At 37.1% G+C, this 21894-nt stretch overlaps 1 protein-coding gene across 2 annotated transcripts in view; it reads left to right on the top strand.

Moving 5' to 3' along the window:
- The window catches only part of Psen1 (presenilin 1), a 64223-nt gene extending 43428 nt beyond the window's left edge, over nt 1-20795 (top strand). For both annotated transcript variants that reach the window (XM_046440961.2, XM_046440959.2), the window contains exons 6-12: nt 2659-2726; nt 5134-5354; nt 8467-8565; nt 12406-12492; nt 15711-15884; nt 17890-18008; nt 19547-20795. In XM_046440961.2, the coding sequence (XP_046296917.1) occupies nt 2659-2726; nt 5134-5354; nt 8467-8565; nt 12406-12492; nt 15711-15884; nt 17890-18008; nt 19547-19702 (924 nt within the window). In that variant the 3' untranslated portion in view covers nt 19703-20795. The remainder of the gene's footprint in view (nt 1-2658; nt 2727-5133; nt 5355-8466; nt 8566-12405; nt 12493-15710; nt 15885-17889; nt 18009-19546) is intronic.
- Nucleotides 20796-21894: the final 1099 nt, after the last annotated feature.

Here is a 21894-nt window from a genome sequence, read left to right as displayed (position 1 = left end):
ATAACTAGGTAATTGGATAAATTCATGTGTGTATTTCCTCACCAGTTAAAAAAAACTGCATACTAAAATATCGAATTAACATATTTGACCTATTGACTTGATAAAATTAATCCAGCCTTTTTTGTGAAGTAGTTTGAGCAATGTGTATTAACACTTAGCAATTAGAAAAAGTTTATACACTTTAATAATTTTTGCTTTTTCACTTATCTCAAGGAATAAATTAAATTTTTTTAAAAAACTGTGCTAGAATGTTCATGTTACTATAAGTTATAATTGAGGAAAATAGCAAATTTTCCAAATGACAAATTACTAGTGGTAGAATCAAGGCTAGGATATGAGTGTTCACTGTGAAATTCTTTAAATTTTGCTGTGTCTTTGGAAGTTTTCATAGTAAAATGCAAGGGAAATTTTTTAATGAATGAATATCAGAAATAGCTTTATTGTATTTCAGTAGTAAGTTTAGAATATTTAATGTCTAAGGAGTACCAATTTCTAGGTGAAACCTTCGTAGGTGGGAGGTGAAGACTTTCCCCAAAGTATCATTTTATAAAGTTGTTTAAAATACGGTGAGAATTTTTAAGAAATCATTTCTTTCAAAGGAATTAACAATTACTGATTGAAAAGTCCTTGGGTGATCAAAACAGAACCAGAGAGAAAATTAACACAGTCTTATCACAGATTTTGGCTTTTTGTTTTGTGGGTTTTTTTTTTTTCTTTCTTCAGGGCTAGGGATTGAACCCAAAGTATTATGCATGCTAGGCACATGATCTGCTACTGAGCTCCATCTCTGGCAGCCCCAACTGGGTTTTGATACCTCAGAACTGATTATTGGGACAATTGATGGGTGGTAGAGGGAGGAAATTAAGAAGAACAAAACAGCATTCTTGATTTGGGGATTTTATTTCATTTCCTCAAGGTTTGACTAGATCTGTACTAGTTAAGACAGAGATTTAAAAAAAAAAAAAAAGACAGAGATTTTGAAAAGTTATTGTTTATGTAGCTCCTTCTGCCATTAAATAATAAAGTCCCTTGAATAGTTAAAGCCAATAAAAAGCATAATCACCTCAAAATAATTTCACTTTAGTGGGGGGACATGTAACTCAATGGTAGAGTGCTTGCCTAGTATACATGAGGCCCTGAGTTCCTTCCCCAGCACCACCAAAAAAAAAAAAATTTTTTTTCCACTTTAGGTTGGAAGTTACTTGACAGCTTATCAGTGAACATATATCTCAATTCTCTTTTTTAAAACTCCAGACTTCTTGAATTGTATAACATTTTCCCAAATGTACCTCTTATATGAAATTACCATTTAAAATCTTTCTTTTGTAAAATAGTTTGCAAAAATCATATTTTTATTTTATCCCTTACAGTAATATGTACGAGAGTAATAGTGACTAATAGGTATAGAGTGCTGTCTGAATTCTGTGTGATAATGCTTGACTGACTTGGAATTTTTAATAATAATACTTATTAAATTAATGAGTCTTGTCAAATAAGTATAGAAGTATTATGGTAGTTACTGAAACTTCAAATTCTGAGTATTCTTTTATCAAGTGATTGTAGTTTAGAAGGCCCATTTTCTCTGTAAAGTTAGCATACACACACAGACACACACACTCACACACACACACACATATACACATACACAGATCACTTAACTGAAGATCTGATTTTCAATTTTTTTATCCTTATTACAGAAATACTATAAAATTCCTCCATTGAAAATATTGCTTTTTAAAGTTTAAATGTCATCTTTTCTTTTGTTTCTTTTTTTTAAAAAATATTTATTTTTTAGTTGTACACAGTACCTTTTATTTTGTTTATTTACTTTTATGTGATGCTGAGGATCGGACCCAGGTCCTCACACGTGCTTGGCAAGCCCTCTACCACTGAGCCACAGCCCCAGCCCAATTTCTAAAATTTATATGTCTTGTTTCTATTTTATATAATGACTAATTCAGCACCCCCCCAAAATTCCATGTTAATATGCATTGATCCCAAAGCCATTTTTGTGTTCTCCCCTTTAAAAAGCAGAACATGGAGCTGGGTATGGTGGCGCATGCCAATAATCCCAGTGGCTTGATTGGCTGAGGCAGGAGGCTCGCAAGTTCAAAGCCAACCTCAGCAACTTAGTGAGACCTTATCTCAAAATAAAAAGGTTTGGGAATATTGGGAACTCAGTGGTTAAGCGTCCCTGGGTCCAATCCCTGGTACCAAAAAAAAAAAAGAAGAAGAACAACCTGGACTAGGACTGGAGATGGTTATGTCATGGAGTGCTTGCCCTGCATGTGCCAGGCCCTGAGTTCCATTCTGAGTACTCAAATAGGGATTGTGGGGAGCAGAACATTTACACATATACTGTTTTTTGTTTTTGTTCTTTGCAGTACTGGAGATGGAACACAGAGCCTCACACATTCTGGGCAAGTGTTCTACCAATGAGCTTCGTCCCTATCCTATTTCAATTTGGGGACAGGTCTCACCTAAGTTGCTGAGGTTTGCCTCAAATTTTCGATCCCACTGCCTCAGTGTCCTGAGTAGCTGGGATTACAGTTGTACCACCATGCCCAGTTTACATATTCCTTGTTTCTGATGTAAGAAATTTGCATTGTTTAAGGGTTATGGGATCTGCTGATCATATTGGAATGCTTTCCTTTCTAGGTCATCCATGCCTGGCTTATCATTTCATCTCTGTTGTTGCTGTTCTTTTTTTCATTCATTTATCTGGGGTAAGTGATGAAATTTTTAGTCTCTTTTTCAGACATTAATTGTTTGGACTCCATAACTGTCCTTAAAGCCATGTACCTTGAGAATGAATTACTCTTAAAACTTGGCATATAAGAGACAGAATATTATCAATAGTAGGGATATTCCATATCATATGGACCATTGTATACTAATTGGCATATGGTACATTAATTATGAACAACTGAAATTGGCAGAGAAAATGATTCAAAGACTATGAGTCAGCATTTCCAACAATGTTGGAAATAATGTAAGTAAAATGTGACTTCATGACTAAAATAAAGCCAAAAAAGTTTTCAGATGTTAAAAAAAAAAAAAGTAGGGATATTCATTTTTGTTTCTTGCTCGTAATAAGTGAAAGAACTCACAACTGCGGTTAATTCTAAACTTTTTTCAAGACTTACATTCTTCTAGTAGAAATCTGTAAATTGCAATGTTAAAAATGGATTTTAAGAATGTATGCTAGGCACACACTTGTAGTCCCAGTGGCTTGGGAGACTGAGGGAGGAGGATGGCAAATTCAAAGCCAGCCTCAGCAAAAGCAAGGCACTAAACAACTCAGACCTCGTCTCTAAATAAAATACAAAATAGGGCTAACATTATTAAATTTGTGGCTACCTTTAAAAAATCAATATTATAAGTAATTTATTTGGGATTTACCAATAAGCATTTAAAAATTCTAGTTTTTTGTTTTTTTTTTTTTAAACCCTCTGGATTGAACCCAGAGGCACTTAGTCATTGAGTATTGCATCCCAGCCCTTTTTAAATTTTTTTAATTTTGAGATAGGGTCTTGTTAAGTTTCTGAGGCTAGCTCTGAACTTGAAATCCTTGTGGGTCAGCCTCCTGAGCTGCTGGGATCACAGGCATGCACCACCGCACCTGGCTAGGATTTATTTTTAATCTGGACAGGGTAATTCTAAAGTTTATTTGGAGGGGCTGGGGTTATGGCTCAGTGGCAGAGCACTCACCTCGCACGTGCAAGGCCTTGGGGTCAATCCTCAGCACCATATAAAAATAAATAAAGTTACCTCCCAAAAAAATTTTATTTGGAAAAATAAATAAATGAGGCTATCCACAGAAAAGGGAAGGAGTCCTAGGCCTACCGAATATGAAATTAGTAAACTATATTAACAGTGATAGGTGCACCATGATTAGACAACATTAAAAAGTCTAGAAAAATGCTCAGATATATAACAGAATCTAGTTTATGAAAAAGGTGGCATAGCATCTGGTGATTATAGATGGATTATTTAGTAATTGGTGTGAGGATAATTGAGTAGTGATCTAGGGAAAAAATTTGGAATGGATGAAAGTCTAACATCATGAATGTTAAAATCTAAAATGTCTAAAATCACAGAATGAATAACAAACTGCTAAACATTTTCTCCTTATTTCATATACAAAGACTATATATAAAAAACCTCTACATGGCAATAAGACCAACAACCTATCAGAAAAAAACAAGGGCCAATGGATAAGAAAGAACACAAAAAGATAACAAAGAAAAGCACAAATTATCTTAAATATATGAAAATATGCATATCTTACTTGTAAGATTAATGCTAAAGATACACATTAAATTAACAAAGATTAAACAGCTACATAATATTCTAAGCTGAAAAAAATGCAAGTAATGCCTAATAGCAGTTTTGCATAGCTATTAACATTTTAAATGCATATGTCCTAAACTCAGTATTTATAGGAATAATAATTAAGCATTGTTTCTGAAAGCAAAAGAATAAATTTGTCTGATTGCCCAACAACAACAAAAAAAGTGGTTAAATAAATTATTGTACATCCATGAAGTAAAACTTAAAAATAAAGCAGAGTCCAGGCCTGCTCCAGGACCACAGGGAGAACAATCCAAAGGGATCCCTGAGGAACTAGGCACAGGCTCCAGCCAAGATTTACCAAAGAGCATTTTAGGTGATATAGTTTTGTACTTATTTTTATAATTGTAACCTGTGATACTGGTTTCCCATTTATATGAGTAATAGTTTCCTGTTAAAATAAACTCCATGTGAATAAAAAGTGAATCTAAAGAAACATGTTAGATAAATAATAGCATAGTAAATGTAGGCCATGTAAAAATATGAAGGTGGGGTTTGAATATCCCAAGGTTTAGAGTTCTAAATCTTGTCTTGGCCCAGCATGGTATAGCACGCCTGTAATTCCAGTCACTCAGGAGTTTGAGGTAGGAGAATCACAAGTTTGAGGCTGGCCTGGGTAACTTGGCAAGATCCTGTTTCAAAATAAAAAGAACTGGGAATGTTGCTCAGTGTAGGGTGCTCACTAAGCACATATGCTCAGCATCAACACACACACACATTGTCTTGGTGAGAATTATCATACATAATTTTTCTTTTAAATCTTTTTTTTTTTTTTTTCAGGGAAGTGTTTAAAACCTATAATGTTGCTGTGGACTACATTACAGTTGCACTCCTAATCTGGAATTTTGGTGTGGTGGGAATGATTTCCATTCACTGGAAAGGTCCACTTCGACTGCAGCAGGCATATCTCATTATGATCAGTGCCCTCATGGCTCTGGTATTTATCAAGTACCTCCCTGAATGGACTGCGTGGCTCATCTTGGCTGTGATTTCAGTATATGGTAAAACCCAAGACTGATTGACACTTTATTCATCACAGAAATGCGTCACTGGTGTGTTTTCCTTCCCCTTCTAGTTCTCTTAGCAAAAATCTTAAGTTACACCCATAGCTCTTCAATACATAATTAATTATAGTATTTTTTTTGTGGTGCTAGAGATGGAACCCTGAACCTTGAGAAGCACTGTACCACTTGGCTATACTCCCTGGGCCTGAGGTTAAGTTCTTTAAAAATGTTCTATCACTGTTCCAAATTTAACTCAGTGTTGGGTTGTGGGTGGAGCCAGGGTCTTCTGGTCAGAAGACTTAGAATCAAAACCCCATCTTTGGGGCTGGGGCTGTAGTTCAGTGGTAGAGTGCTTGCCTAGCATGTGTGAGGCACTGGTTTGATCCTCAGCACCACATAAAAAATAAATTAATAAACAAAGATATTGTGTGTGTCCTTCTACAACTAAAAAAATATGAAAAAAAAAAAAAACACAAAACCCATTTTTTAATACAGGTGAGCCCCAGCACCACAGAAAACAAAAAGCCATCTTGGCCACCAACAGTTTTTTATGATCTTAGGAAAGCAACACCAACTCTTAGAGCTTCAGTTGCCTCATTTATGCATTGGAAACAGTTGTAAGAGTACAGTGGATTGAATATATCTTTAATAAAAGCATTTGCAGAGTGCTTGATACACATAAAAATGCTTGTTTCATTTTAAAAATCAAAATTAGGTCAACCTGTTTTTATAAAGCAACTTGAGTGGAATTAACCCTTTAAAAAGTGAACTTAATTGGACAATGTGAGATTCAAATTCTTTAACTAGTGTGACATGGGTCTCAAAAAATTAGAATGTACACTAGCCACGAGTAACCAAGTCACTCAAATGGGTATGTACTTCTGACAGTTGCCCCACATGAAAGCCAAAAAGAGATGCATTTTCAGATGTCATTGGTTTCTATATCCTAAACACCTTGCTGTTTTATCACTATTCAAATACTTACTATTAAAATGTTTGTTGACCTGCAGTAGCCAACTTTATCATCCCCCTTTTGATGAAGAAAAAGTCTGTGGAAATAGAAAAAACACACACACACACACCAAAACAAAACAAAACCCCACCAGTTCTGGAGCCAAAATGCTGGGGTTCTTGGGCTGGGGATGTGGCTCAAGTGATAGTGCTCTCACCTGGCATGCGTGTAGCCCAGGTTCGATCCTCAGCACCACATACAAACAAAAATGTTGTGTCCGCCAAAAACTAAAAAATAAATATTAAAATTCTCTCTCTCTCTTTAAAAAAATAAAAAAGAATGCTGGGGTTCAAATCCAGACTTTTCTACTAGTCTTACTTATTGACTCTCTGACCACAAGCAGATTACTCAACCCTCAAGTTTCAGTTATTACGAACATTAAATTAAATGATGCTTATAATACACTTAGAACAGTATCAGTAAATGTTGTGCTTTTTAAAAGATTATAATCTCATGAGATAAGCAGGTTAGTTATTAACCCTGTTTTACTGCTAAGTTTATAGAGGTAAACAGGTCAACCTGTTTATTTGCCCAAGCTTAGAATGTGAATTCCAAGTACAGTATTCTTTCCACTGCCTTATACTGTTCTACCATTGATCCTCTACTTCTTCCACACATAATACAAATGATTATTTTTACAGATCTTTGAGTTCCTTTAAAATAAGGATGAGTTTGGTATCCAGTATTTAAAGAAGTGATTCTCAACTCCATTTTTTCAAAGTCTCAAGATGTTTTGTCACCAACATTCTGAAATTTTCAAAACAAAATTAATTTTCATTCACTTTAATAACTCTAAAAATAATTGAGCTTTTCATTTAGAAATTCTATAAGGGGAAGTGTGTCATAAAACCAAAATAGTTAACAGGATGTGGCAGCTGCAAGCAAGCTGAAGATCTCGTTATTTCAGAGCAAGTCAAATTTCCCTTTTCTCTTTCAAGCAAACGGAATAGAAGTGGTGAGGATGGAGGTTTCTCTCTCTCTCTCTCTCTCTCTCTCTCTCTCTCTCTCTCTCTCTCTCTGTTATTACTATGTTCTTCTTGATTTTATTATATCATCATTAATTATTATTTTATAAAGTTATAACCACTTGGAGATTTGAGGTTTTTTTTTTTTTTTTTTTAGTTAAATGAATCTAAACACTAGTAATGTCAACATAACTCATCAAGTCTTTCTTTATTAATTTAGCTATACCCATTTTACATTCTTAAATTATTATTAGAAATTTTCTATATTTCAGTATTCCAAATTTTCAAGACAGAAAATCTAAGGAAAATTGCAGTTGATAGAAGGAAATAGTGGTAGAATTAAAAATAATTTAAGCATGTTGCTGCTTCTCTGATTTGCAATTTTTTAAATGAAATAATCCAGTTTTCAGCACTATATATGTTCTGACATGAATATTTGTGAGGTGCTTATATTTGATTAGAAACTATAAAGAAATACTTAACTTTACCATACAAAGAGTTATTAATTATTTTGTTTTATTTAAATTTACTGCCCTCTTATTTCAAGTATACTTAAGTAGTACATATATTTGGTTTTCATGGTGCTAGGAATGGAACCCTGGGCCTTGCCCATGCTAGGCAGATACTATTATGGCTGAGCCACACCCCCAGCCCTATACTGTTTTTAATATAGACAAAGGATGGATCTCTTCTATTGTACTCTTCATATTTTGAAAAGTTCAGTATTTTGAGTAAAGCTTCTGTTCTTAACTTTGTTTGAAATGACTTATCCTCTTTCTGCTTGTTGTAGTTTGATTGTTAGCTGCTCTAGAATAGTTCTGTCTTACTATTTCTGCCTCGTTCCTTTAAACTAAGAAGACATTCTAAAACCTAGTGATGATACCCACTGGAGACTAAGTAAATAGCAGTCAAACCCAAAAAGCAGTTTTCACAGATCTTAGGGTTTTTTAAAATTTTGTTTAGGTTGTTTTTTCTTCCAGTTGACCTGCCAGTTTTTTAATATTCACTCAACATTTTTTTATATTAAAATAAAAAATGCTAAGCCTTTTCCCTTGGTTAGTTACTCCCTAAACCCATTTAAACATTTAGCCAATAAATCTTATTGAATGCTTTTTAATTTTCCTCTTTCTAGATTTAGTGGCTGTTTTGTGCCCAAAAGGTCCACTTCGTATGCTGGTTGAAACAGCTCAAGAGAGAAATGAGACTCTCTTTCCAGCTCTTATTTACTCCTGTAAGTATTTTAGAATGATGTTGGATTTGTAATCAGCTTAGAAATGATGGAAGTCAAATGTGTATGATTATGATCATTATCATGATGCTTTTTCTCTTCTTAAATATATAACTATTGTTAATGGAAGTCCTGCAGATCTCCTGTTTTCTTGCAAATTGTTGTCTGTTGCATTCCCATGGTTTAAGAATTTTAAATAAAGGTTGAAAGAGGAAATATTTAGAGATCAGGGAGCCATTTTTTCTGTTTGAAATCTTGTTAATCAAAAATTAGCAATAAGTACATATATTACAGGTTAATCTTGCTCTAGTTAATTAAAAAAATTTTACTGTTCCTTCCAAATATGTTGCTTTTTTAAATTTTTGTTTTATTTTAGAGTCATACTGTCCTTATTAATTCAATAACTATTGATGAAGGAGAGTACTAGATGAATTTAAAAACACAGATTTGGGGTCTGGGGTTGTAGCTCAGTGGTAGAGCACTTGCCTAGCATGTGTGAGGCACTGGGGTTCTATTCTCAGCACCATATATAAATAAATAAAATAAAAATCCATTGATAACTAGAAAAAATATTTTAAAAAGAAAGAAAAAACATAGAGTGACTAGATACCTGTGTGCTAGTAGGTGATCATTGGGAAATCATAGAAAGTTCTTATGCGGAAGAGTAGTGTGATCAGAGCTGTGACTGTAAGCTGGCAGCATTGTGTGAGATGAATCACAGGGTGCATACTGAGATAACAGGATGCTTAGGAAGCATCACTGAGAGGATATCATCCTGATGGGTACTGCACACCTGCATTAAGCTATTGGCAATTGCCATCAAGGGAGAGACTTGGTGAAAGGCTTCCAGGGAGAATCGTTGGTCCTTAGCAACTAAGGAGAGAAATGTGAAGCATGAAGGACAGGCAATGCAGAAGAAATGATTTTCTTGTTTGAGGGATCTACTTAGTCTCTTCTCTGGCCCATGTCTAATTTAGACTGTGAGACTTGTGGGTCGTTCAGATAGAAATTTTCAGTAGGAGTTCAGAAATGAAATTCACTTGGGGAATAGTTGATATTAGAGATGCAGAGTTGAAGAATCATTGTGGAGGTAATAGTTAAGATCTGGGCCAGGTGCGGTGGTGCACACCTGTAATCCCAGCAGCTCAGGAGGCTGAGGCAGGAAAATTGTGAATTCAAAGCCAACCTCAGCAAAAGCGAGGTGCTAATAAGCAACTTAGTGAGACCCTGTCTCTAAATAAAATACAAAATAGGGCTAGGGATGTGGTTCCATGGTTGAGTGCCCTCTGAGTTCAATCTCTGGTACTCCCACCTCCCCTCCCACACCAAAAGAGAGAGAGAGAGAGAGAAAGAGATCTGGAATGAGTGAGTAGTTAAAAAACAAATAGAAGAGAAGAAGAATGCCAAGGGTAGAACTTTGTCAACTACTGTGTTTAGAGAATAAGAAAATGAAGCAAGAATATGAAAGGAGACAGAAGAGAATGTTTAAAAGTTGAGAAACCTAGTGTTTTTGTTTGTTTTGTTTTGTTTTTTGTACTGGGGTTTGAGCCCCGGGTATCTACCACTGAACCTCATCTCCAGCCCATTTTATTTTTTATTTTGAGACAGGGCCTCACTAAGGTGCTGAGGCACCTTAAACTTGTGATCCTCCTGGGCTGGGGATAGTGTTCAAAATGGAAGAAAAATGTGTGTGTGCATGCATCTTGGTTTTGCTGGTGCTGGCAATAGATGTGCTGGCATGGACAGAGAGTAGGTGGTGAAGAAGGAGAGGTGTAGTCAATATCACCTCCTTCTTCAAAGCTTCCTGTGATAAATCAAGAGGAGAGCAGTTGAGTAAAGGTGTTTCCAGGAGAGGAAAGATTTAATCGTTTTTCTAAAGTTGACAGGAAGAAATCAGTAGAGACTTGGAAGAAGGAATAATTCTTAGAGAAAAGTTCTCAACAAAGCAGGTAGAAATTGCTCTGAGTTCAGAAATAGGAGGTGGATCTAGATAGAGACCTAGGCAGCAGGAAACTATGGTGAGGAGTTTTTTGTTGTTGTTGTTGTGTTTTTTGTTTTTTTTTTTTTTGGTGGTGCTGGGGATTGAACCCAGGGCCTTGTGCATGGAAGGCAAGACCTCTACCAACTGAGCTATATCCCCAGCCCCCTGTCTTATTGTTTTTAAACCAAACTCTAAGAAAACTGCAACACTTACTAGTATTTTCCCCTGGAGCAGATATAAACGTGCATATGGAAAGTTTTAAATCAATCTTCTTGTCTGTTCTTTAAAAATACAATCCTTTTATGCATTTTAATTCTCTCCCAGTAAAGGTATTCAGTTTGCAAAAAGCTCTTACCCTAAAGAAATGAGTGAACAAGATTTGTTGTCTTTTTTTATTTCTGTCACCAGACAGGACAAATGTGTACTTACCTTTTGAACCAACTACTGCTTCCTTCCTGCCATTCACAGAGGTGGTCCACTCTGGTAGCTTATCTAAATGTGAAGCCACATTTCCTGAGTTAGATCATTTTGCATAAAGCTTTCCTTTCATATCAAATAAATACCTGCTGCTTCGCAAAAAAAAAAAAAAAAAAAAAAAAAGGCTGTAAAAATCCAAAACCATACACATGGCAGTCACTCTTCTGTTTCTTCTTAGTTTTGTTTTGTTTTTGCAGTGTTGGGATGGGACCCAGGGCCTCATACATAGCAGGCAAGCACTCTACCACTGAGCCACATCCTGTTTCTCTTCTTAGAATCTGGATTACAGTATAATGAAGCTCATTTGGTCTCAGAAATTACAAAACCATGATGAATGAGAAAGTATGCACTTTCTATGGAATTTTCAGCCTCTTTGGTCGTGAATTTCTTTTATGAGTTTTTCAACAAGCCTAAGAACATTAGGAACATGGGGAGAAAAAAAGCCAGATACACATAGTTATCAAGTATCTTGTTTAAAATCTCTTCCTATGACTAGACGGGCCTCAGATTTCTGTTGGTATTCAGTTCCCACTGTAGCCCTGTGTGGCACATTTGTTAATATTTTTATATTATTATTGATATATCTTCAGGATAAACTCCCAGAAGTGATATTACTGGGTCAAAGGTTAATGTACATGTAGTTTTGTTAGATGTTAACAAATTCCTCACCAGTGGAAGTTATACCATTTTCCATTCTGCCTGCACAGTATCAAAGAGAAGTACCATTTTAAAGTATTCATCTTGTCTTTAATTAAAATGTGATTGAGAGGAATATATACCTAATCTGTACAGGTGTGCTGATACATAAGTATTTCTGTACAAGGCACATAAAAGAAGCCAAATGACTATCCACTTTATGTTTATTAAGTTTAACTTTTTATTTTTCTTACTACATGTATAGTTTAGAATTATTGAAAATAAAGTGAAATGTAATGTGAAGGAAGTTTATTCCCTATATCTTTAGAATTATAATCATCACATGATGCTTTTATGAGCCTGTCTGCCTTGAATTTAAGTGGTTTTCATCAATATGTTCATGTTCTCTTAGGACATTCACCCAGTGTAGCCATCACTTCAGTGTGTCTTGCTGGCCTGAACAGAATTCCTTGTGGCTTTTCGGGGAGTAACAAATGCTGATGGACAGTTTGGTGACACTAGCTGCTGTGCAGGGTCAACACTACAGTTCAGTTTCAAAGTTTTTTTGTTTGTTTTTAATCTGTTAAAACCAAAGAGATTATTTTGTGTTTTTTAAAATGTACTTCTGATTGTTAAGGATACTTAAAGCAGCATTATAAAGATTGGTGGCTTGTGTGGAGAAAATGGCCTGCTAATTGTTCATATAGTTTCTACTTCTCACCTGGAATTTTATTTTTCTCAACAAATAGCAACAATGATGTGGTTGGTGAATATGGCTGAAGGAGACCCAGAAGCCCAAAGAAGAGTGTCCAAACACTCCAAGTATAACACACAAAGTAGGTGACTTTTATTTGGGAATATCCTAGTTTTGTGGGGTCATTGTCATCTCATAGGCTAACAGTGAGTTATAAAAGCATTGGTTTTAACTTCTTTTCTTTGGTCATAGATTCCTTTGAGAATCTCCTGAAAAAGCTGTAGTCAACCTCAGTAAATACACAGATGAATATTAAAGGATTCCACATACCCCAAACCCAACCATCCAAACAAGACATCCTAGGTTAAGATTCTGCATTAAACAATTATCAAGACTACAAGTAACAATAAATGTTGGCAAGCATGTGGGGAGAAAGGTACACTCATACATTGTTGGTGTGACTGCAAATTGGTGCAAACACTCTGGAAAGCAGTATGGAGATTCCTCAGAAAACTTGGAATGGAACTATCATGTGATCCAGTTATCCCACTCCTTGGTATATACCCAAATAACTTAAAATTAGCATACTATAGCAATGCAGCCACATCAGTGTTTATAGCAGCTCAATTCACGATAGCTAAGCTATGGAACCAACCTAAGGTGCCCTTCAGCAGATGAATGGATAAAGAAAATGTGCCATAAAGAAGAATGAAATTATGGCATTTGCCAGTGTATGGATGAAACTGGAGAATATCAGGCTAGTGAAATAAGCCAATCCCAAAAAACAAAGGCTGAATGTTCTCTCTGACATGTGGATGCTGACTCACATGGTTGGGGGGCAGGGGATATTACCAGATCTCCTAGGGATGATAGCAGATCTATAGGGCAGAATACAGGGAAGGGAGGGAGATGGGAATAGGAAAGACTGTAGAATGAATCGAACAAATCTTTCCTATGTTTGTATATGAATACACGACCAGTGTAAATCCACATGTACAACCACAAAAATGGGAAGTTATACTTCATGTAAGTATGATGTCAAAATGCATTCTACTGTCATGTGTAACTAAAAAGAAGAACAACAACAAAAAAAGATTTTCCATTAAATATATAATACCAGGTTAGAAAGGTTCAAGTCATAGCTATGATTTAAAAAAAAAAAAAACAAAACACTAAACTCTTTGTAATCCCAGTTACTTGGGAGGCTAAAATAGGAGGATTGCAAGTTCAAGGCCAGTCTGGACAATTTAACAAAATACTGTCTCAAAATATTTTTAGTCTTTTTGGTACCAGGGATTTAACCCAAGGATGTTTAACCATTAAGTCACCTGCCCAGCCCTTCTTAATTTTTTTATTTTAAAATAAGGTCTTGTCAAATTGATCGGGGCCTTGCTATGTTGTTGAGGCTAGCTTTAAACTTGTGATCCTCCTGCCTCAGCCTCCTGAACCACTGGACTTATAGGCGTGAGCCCCTGTACCCAGATCAAAATAAAATTTAAAGGTACTGGGGACATAGCTCAGTGGTAGAATACTTGTCTAAGGCTAGCATTGAAAGAATGAGAGAGGAAGAGGAAAAAATGTATTATGAACTTCACTTATATATTTTAATTATTTTTTAAATTAAAAAAATTTTTTTTAGTTGTCAATACCTTTATTTTATTTATTTTTTTTTTATGTGGTGCTGAGGATCAAACCCAGGGCCTCGCACGTGCTAGGCGAGCACTCTACCACTGAGCCACACCCCAGCCCTATTTTAATTATTTTTTAATCTGTATAAGTTTCTTAAAACTGTCATGCTCACCATTTTTAGTCAGCTCACCATTTTGTTGTAATGGGCCATTTATAACAAAATGACTGGCCCATAAAGAAATTCCCAACTACCCACCATGAATCCACTTTTATAATATAGTCATTAAAACCAATGGTGAGGGCTGGGGATCTGGCTCAAGCGGTAGTGCGCTCACCTGGCATGCGTGCAGCCCGGGTTCGAGCCTCAGCACCACATACAAACAAAGATGTTGTGTCCGCCGAAAACTGAAAAATAAATATTAAAATTCTTTCTCTCTCTCTCTCTCTTTTTAAAAAAAAAAAAAAACAATGGTGAGTGCCATCATGTCAGAAGTTTCAACAAGAAATGTATTCTTTCATATGATAGAAAGTCCTGAGGCATAGGGATCTGTAGTGTTGGTTAAGCTGGCAGTTTATTGATATTGAAAAGGGCCCAGGTTCTTTCTTCTTCCTCTGCCATCTTTAGTGTATGGAGTGGTCTCAGCCCACTTACGGTCATGACAATTACAGTTACAGACATCATGTCCAGATTAGGTAACATATATGGAAAGAAAGAGACTGTTTCTTCCTTTAAAAGAGGAAGGAGCCAGAAAAATTTCTTCAAATTTCCTAGCAGACTTTGCTTCTCTGGCTAGTAACAAGTCACAACCCTTCAGCCTTTGAACTGTCACTGGGAAGAGGAATGATGGGATTGCCATGCTTGGCATGGCTTGAACAGTTTGCCACCAGAGTCATGTGGGCAAGGGGTGGAAACCCAAGCAAACTAGAACTCTGCCCTCAGGAAATAACGGAGAGATGACTCCTGGATGAGCTTAAGCTGTGTTAGTCTGCAAACTGGTGTAACCAACATGGAAAGCAGTATGGAGAATCCTTGGAAAACTGGGAATGGAACCATTTGACCCAGCTGTTCCTCTCTTCAGTCTATACCCAAAGGACTTAAGAATAGCATACTACAGGGACACAGCCACATCAATGTTTATAGCAGCACAATTCACAATAGCTAAACTGTGGAACCAACCTAGATGCCCTTCAGTAAAAGAATAGTTAAAGAGAATGTGATTTATATACACAATGGAATATTATTCAGCATTAAAAGAGAATAAAATCATGGCATTCGCAGGTATATAATGTTATGTGAAATTAGCCAATCCCCAAAACCCAAATGTCTAATGTTTTCTCTGATTTAAGGGTGCTGATTCATAATGTGGTGGGGTGGGGCGGGGCATGGGAGGATTAGATGAACTCTAAACAAAGGGGAAAAGAGGAGGGAGGGTAACAAAGGGGGCTTGGGGGTAGGGAAGATGGTGGAATGAGATGGACATCGTTACCCTAAGTATATATATGAAGACACGAATGTTGTGACTCTATTTTCAGAGATATGAAAAATTGTGCTCTATATGTGTAATATGAATTACAGTGCATTCTGCTGTCATATATATAAAAACATTAAAATTTTAAAAAAGGGATAAAAAAGAACCTTGTAATTATGACAGATTATTTTTTCCATGTAATTTTCTTAAATATATGAAGAAATTTTTCTATCAGAGCTGTAATTTCCACTTTCTCTTGAAGGCACAGAAAGGGAGTCACAGGACAATACTGCAGATACTGATGATGGTGGCTTCAGCGAAGAGTGGGAAGCCCAGAGAGATAGTCATCTAGGGCCTCATCGCTCTACCGCAGAGTCACGAGCTGCTGTCCAGGAACTTTCCAGCAGCATCCTAGCCAGTGAAGATCCAGAGGAAAGTATGTGCACTTCTCTATGTTGCAGAGTCATGGATTTTTTAGGTGGCTGCATTATCAACTTCTCAAGAATAAAATGAATTGAGAGCATGACCATCACTCTAAACCACACTGTGTCTTTTAGTGGGAAATAGTTAATAGGCCAAATTCTGATTGTAACTACTCTAGTGGGTGTAAAGTGGTCTCCCAATGCAGTTCTAATTTGCATTTTCCTGATAGTTAATGATATTAAGTGTTTTTTCCTGTGCTTTTTGGCCTCGTGTACATTTTCCTTGGAGAACTAGCCATTCAGATCCTTTGCTCATTGTTTTGTCTTTTAAGTATTGAGTGTAATCATTCTTTATATACTCTATATACTTATATAAGTTCTTCAGAAATATACTTATCAGATAAGTTATTTACAAAAAATTTCCCTCTATATTCTGGTATTTTGTAGGTTTTCTTTATTTCAGCTTCTACAAGTTAGTTTCTTATAGCACTTAACATTTGAAATCCAAAGTCTAAAGCTAGCATTTGTTTAAGTCCCTATATGTGCCAAGAAGTTTTCTTGTATTATTTTTAACTCTGATAGCAGCCTTATGAATTCCCATCTAAGAGCTGAGGAATTTGAGAATTGAAGAGGATACAAATACTTAGAATTGAATGATAAAATAATAACCCAAATTAAAATGGAGAAATGCTCTGAATAGACCTTTCACAAAGGCTGGAGATGTCACTCAATGGTGTAGTTCTTATTTAGGATGCACAAAGCCCCTAAGTCCAGTCCCCAACACTGCAAAATAAATAAAATAAAATAAATAATAGACCATTTACCAGAGGAGAAATATAGTGACTACTAAGTGCATAAAAAGATACTCAGCATCATTCATTGGGAGGACTGTGATCAAAAATATTAATACCAAGTATTGGTGAGGATGTAATAAAACTGAAGCTCTTGTGCTTTGCCATAGGATTGTAAGCTGATAGCTACACTAATAAAAACAGTTTGGCAGTTCATTGAAAAGCTAAACCTAAATTTACCATATAACCCAGCAACTCTTCCTAGAAATCTACCCAATGAAAAATGAAAACTACCTGTTCCACAGAGACAAGTATACAGATGTTCATAGCATGATTCATAGTAGCCCAAAACTAACTGTCCAGATGTGCATCAAACTAGTCAATGAATAAACAAAGTGTAATATACAATGGAGACTATTCAGCAGTAAAAAAAGGAACCAATTGGCTGTGGATAGAGATCAGATATAGAGAGAAGATAAAAACTACAGATATGTGCAGTATCATGGATAAACCCAAAAAATGCTAAGTGAAAAAGGCCAGCCAGCCATGACTTCGTTTATGGGTATGGGTTCTATTTATATGAAATCTCTAGAGAAGAAAAATTTACAGAGGTAAAAAGTAGATGAGAGGATATTAACTATAAATGGGTTAAAAGTATCTTATGGGGGGATGAAGTGTGGACTGTGAAGATGGTTGCCAACTCTATATATTTTTCCCTCTCATTGAATTACACTCTTACAGTGGGTGGATTTCATAAGATAGGATTTTGTAAGATACCTTGGTCAAGCTGTTCAGGGGTTCTTATCAGGATTTATTAGTAGAAGTGCTGGGTATTAACCAGGTATTCAATAGATGACAGTTATGGTTGATGATGGTTGTAATTGCAGTGTCTGTTGAGACTCCAGAATCTTGACGTAGAATCTGAAACTCCTGTTGTAGAAAGAAAGAAAACCTAGTGAAAGCTTAAGTTTTGTCTGTCATCTATTGACTTTTCATTCAGTACAGGGTTATATTTTTTGTTGTTTGTTTAGTTTTTGAGACAGTCCCACTATGCTGTCCAAGCTGCTCTTGAACTCCTGGGTTCAAGCAATCCTCTCACCTCTGCCTCCCAAGGAGCTGGGGACTACAGGTGTATGCCACTGTGCCCAGCTCAGGACCCTGTTTTTAAATTCTGAAGTCATAGCAAAGAAGGACAAACTTTGTCACATTTGTAATCTTTCCTTTTTAGGGGGAGTAAAACTTGGACTGGGAGATTTCATTTTCTACAGTGTTCTGGTTGGTAAAGCCTCAGCAACCGCCAGTGGAGACTGGAACACTACCATAGCCTGTTTTGTAGCCATATTAATTGTAAGTATACACTAATAAAAATATGTCAATGCTCCTAATGTCAGACTTTCTAGTTCTGAATCCCTTGAAGACAATTCGCTTTTAACCCCATGTGGGCCAAGAGTGCCAGTCACTCCAGAAACTTTTTCTAAACACACCCGAATAACACTCCACTCTGGCCACACATTAAAATTACCTGGGAGCTTTTAAAACTGAACTCTGCCCTGAAATATGTCATTTAATTTGTTTTCATTGTGTTGTTTTAAAAAGTTCTCCAGGAAATTCTGAGCACTTCTGGTTAGGAGTCCCCACAGTGAGCTCAGCATAGCTAAGTGTGAAATGTACTCTGCTCAAGTTCAGTGTTAAGGGGCCGGCAGAGCCTCTAGTCCCTGAACTAGTCACCAAGGAGTTGGCTGTTCTGCATTGAATGACACAAGCTGCGGTGTGCAGTGTTACTGTGGGCAACAGGTGCAAAGCATGAGTCTTAAGCCAGACCACTCCATGGAGTCAGGTTGAGCTTGCTTACAGTGTCACAGCAGGGGGTCCCCAAGGCTGTCAAGACTGTGGTTTAAGTAAATAGCCCATAAAATATTTCTTATTGCTCTTTTTATTCTTGTTGTGATATCGTAGATACATAGTATGCAAGTGAAATTAGATGAAAGTTTAGGTGAAAGCCTTTATAATACATTTTTTATTTATGCTATAACCAGTTAGAATTTTCACACATTTTATTTCTCTTTTGAGGATAGTTTTCTGACTTTGAAAGTATTTATTGGCTATATATCTTTTTGCAGAGGGAGTGCTGGGGACCAAAGCCAGGATCTTGTACATGCTAAGCACATACTTCACCGCTGAGCTGTACCCCTGGCCATCTTTTAAGATGAAATTACTTATTCTGAATAAACTGAAATGATGCCCAGTCTCCAGGCTTTGTAGGCAGAGTCTCGGTAACCAGGGTAAAAAATGAACCATGTGTTTAAGCTGCTGTATTTACAAGAAAGTGCCACACCACTCATGCTGGTTTTCGTCATCAGTTGGTTCTTTGAGCATCTCTTTGTCCCCTCATAGCATAAGGAATGCTCTTTGCCTCTGGGATTTTAACCAGCCAAATTAAAATCACATAGGCCTTTTTGATATTTTATATAGAAATTTCAGTTTTTTTCAAAATAAGTTTTACTTATTTTTCAGATATTTTTTCTTTCTTTCTTTCTTTCTTTTTTGTACTGGGGATTTAACCCCAGATTTAACCTGACTCCATGAGCTACATTCTGACTGCTTTTTATTTTTTTATTTTGAGGCAGGCTCTTACTAAGTTGCTTAGGGCCTCACTAAGTTGCTGAGGCTGTCCTCAAACTTAAGATTCTCCTATCTCAGCTTCCTAAATTGCTGAGATTACAGGCATGCACCATCTCAGATTCTGTTCTTTTCCTGAAATTAGGGAATAAACTTTAACCCCAAAGGGAAGTATTCAGTTAACCAAGACTTGTTATTGAGTTGTTGTGTGTGAAAATGCCTCCAGAGTCATGTGTGACCGTGTGTCTTTCCTGTCTCCTCCGCAGGGCCTGTGCCTTACGTTATTACTCCTCGCCATTTTCAAGAAAGCATTGCCAGCTCTTCCCATCTCCATCACCTTTGGGCTTGTTTTTTACTTTGCCACAGATTATCTTGTACAGCCCTTTATGGACCAGTTAGCATTCCATCAATTTTATATCTAGCATATCTGCAATTAGAATCCCATGGATGTTTCTCCTTTGACTATGATAAAATCTGGGGAGGACAAAGATGACTTTCCTGTGTCCACATCTAATGAAGTCAAGATTCCCAGCTGGACTTCCACAGCTTCCTTCCAAGTTTTCCTGACCACCTGCACTATTGGACATTGGAAGGAAGTACCTACAGAAAACGGTTTTTTTAACATTTTCATTGTGGTGAACTGTGTCCCTCGGTGCAAAAACTACCAAATTTGAGGGACAAGGACAAGGAAATGTGATGGGCCAAGAAGTTGCTGAGCTCCACCAGCAGTTTGACCCTTGGTCACAGGAGACTTTACCAACACTGCGAACTCTCAGGACTACCATTACCATAAGGTTAAATGAAGTGGTTTCAGCCGAACAGAACTTTCATCTTAAACTACATAAATCAGCCTAATGAATCTGTATTAATTGAATTCTGAAATTTTTCAGGAGGTACTGTGAGGAGAGCAGGCACCAGCCACAAAATGGAAAGGGGGCTTAAGCTTTCACTTTCAGACTCTTTTGATGCAGAAAAAACTTTAATTTTTTTAAAAATATGGGTTCCCCCTACTTTGAGTCACATCAGATGTGTAGGTTGGTTTTGACGATTTTTTTGTCCTCGGGCACTGAAACTCATTACCATCTGTGGTGGCCATTTCTTCCCAAGGCCAGTCTGAACTTATGCTTTGTCCTTGAAAGTCTTAACCTCAGGTTCCAAATTCAGCAATTTCTGGAAATAGTGGAACTGTTGCTCAATGATTCCCTATCATCCTTAAGTAAATTCTGGATTTTCCACCAAATTGCTAATTTTTACGCACACTTGTAAGTTCATTTGCCCCAGATGCCTCCTCTGCTCCTCATTTTTCCCTTCGTCCCCCAGCAGTTCTCTTCTACAGCAAATGAGGCAGCTCTGTGCTGGTAGCAGGTGATCCTGTTAATCCCGTTTACTCTCTGTATGATTCGAAGAATGTTGTGAATCAGTGCTATCAGCCTTGCTGTCTCAAGTTTTGATAGCAAGTATGATGTGTGCCCAAAGATAGTAGAATTAAAGAAGAGTAAAATGGCTGGTGAAGCACTTTCTGTCCTGGTTTTTCTTCTGTTACTAAAAGCTACTGACTCTGACACTAGGTCAGAATTTGAATTGGGCCCCGGGGATCTGGCTCAGTGGTAGAGTAGAGCACTTGCCTGGCATGCACGAGTCCCTGAGTTACATCCCTGACACTAAAAAAACAGAAAATCACAAAATTTGAATTAATAACTCAATCCTGATGGTTTATGTTTATGAACCAGTCATATCAGTACAAAGCAATAGTTTGGAGAATGTATTATTTTGCTTGGCAAGCTGTGGGAGAACCTGGGGTCCGAGAACCAGCTGCCAAGAGGAGAGAGAAGGGGTCTCCCATAGCCAAGGGGCACAGTGAACTCTCGGCAGGCGGCTGGGAAGGAGGAGATCCGCGATGTTCTTCAGGAACCTCACAATGGGTGCTTTGTGGTCTCTGCTGCATCACCTTCATCTTGATGTGCCTTTGTGTGAACTGGACAGTGGAGTTGCTGTCTGAGTCACAGTTATGTACAGTTTCGTCAGACAAAGCACAAACACAGAGCTAGCAACCTCGTGGACACCTGGCACGCACCTCTAGGTGAAGCCCTGCAGGGCCCAACCCTTATTTTCCCATAGAGAGCCCTTAGCCATGGTGAGGAAACCCTAAGCATCTGTGACAAGCTATTTCCTCTTTGGTTGAAGAAGACTGGCTTTTCCTCTCTGGCCTGCTGCTTTCTCTTCCGGCCTCTTGTGTGATCCAGTTGGGGGTTCTCTCTCAAGTTCAGAATATCTGTTTTCAGTCATGAAATAGCTAATAAGAAACTAACCTCACGGCTGGGGATGTAGCTGGGTGGTAGAGCACATGCTTAGTGTGTGTGAGCCCTGGGTTCAATCCCCACACCACCAAAAAAAGGAACTTTAGATTATTAACCTCAATATCAGTTAAAATTGGCTCATCTCAGGCAATTGAGAAGAGCAAGAAAAATAAGAGCTACACAGGGAAAGAGGCTCATGGTGATAGGTTCTATCTCCTATTTTTTTCATTTAGCTCACTTTTACCAAGATTCTCTTTTTTGGGTGAGCAGTATAGCTCAGTGGTAGAGCATTTTCATGGGCCTTAGCATGTGCAAGG

This window comes from Marmota monax, unplaced genomic scaffold (genome assembly GCF_021218885.2).
Source record: "Marmota monax isolate L192 unplaced genomic scaffold, Marmota_monax_Labrador192_F-V1.1 WCK01_AAM20220418_F8-fsc00017, whole genome shotgun sequence".
Taxonomy (NCBI): Eukaryota; Metazoa; Chordata; class Mammalia; order Rodentia; family Sciuridae; genus Marmota; species Marmota monax.
The sequence above is the reverse complement of the archived record's forward strand: the minus strand, read 5'-3'. Positions and strand labels throughout refer to the sequence as shown.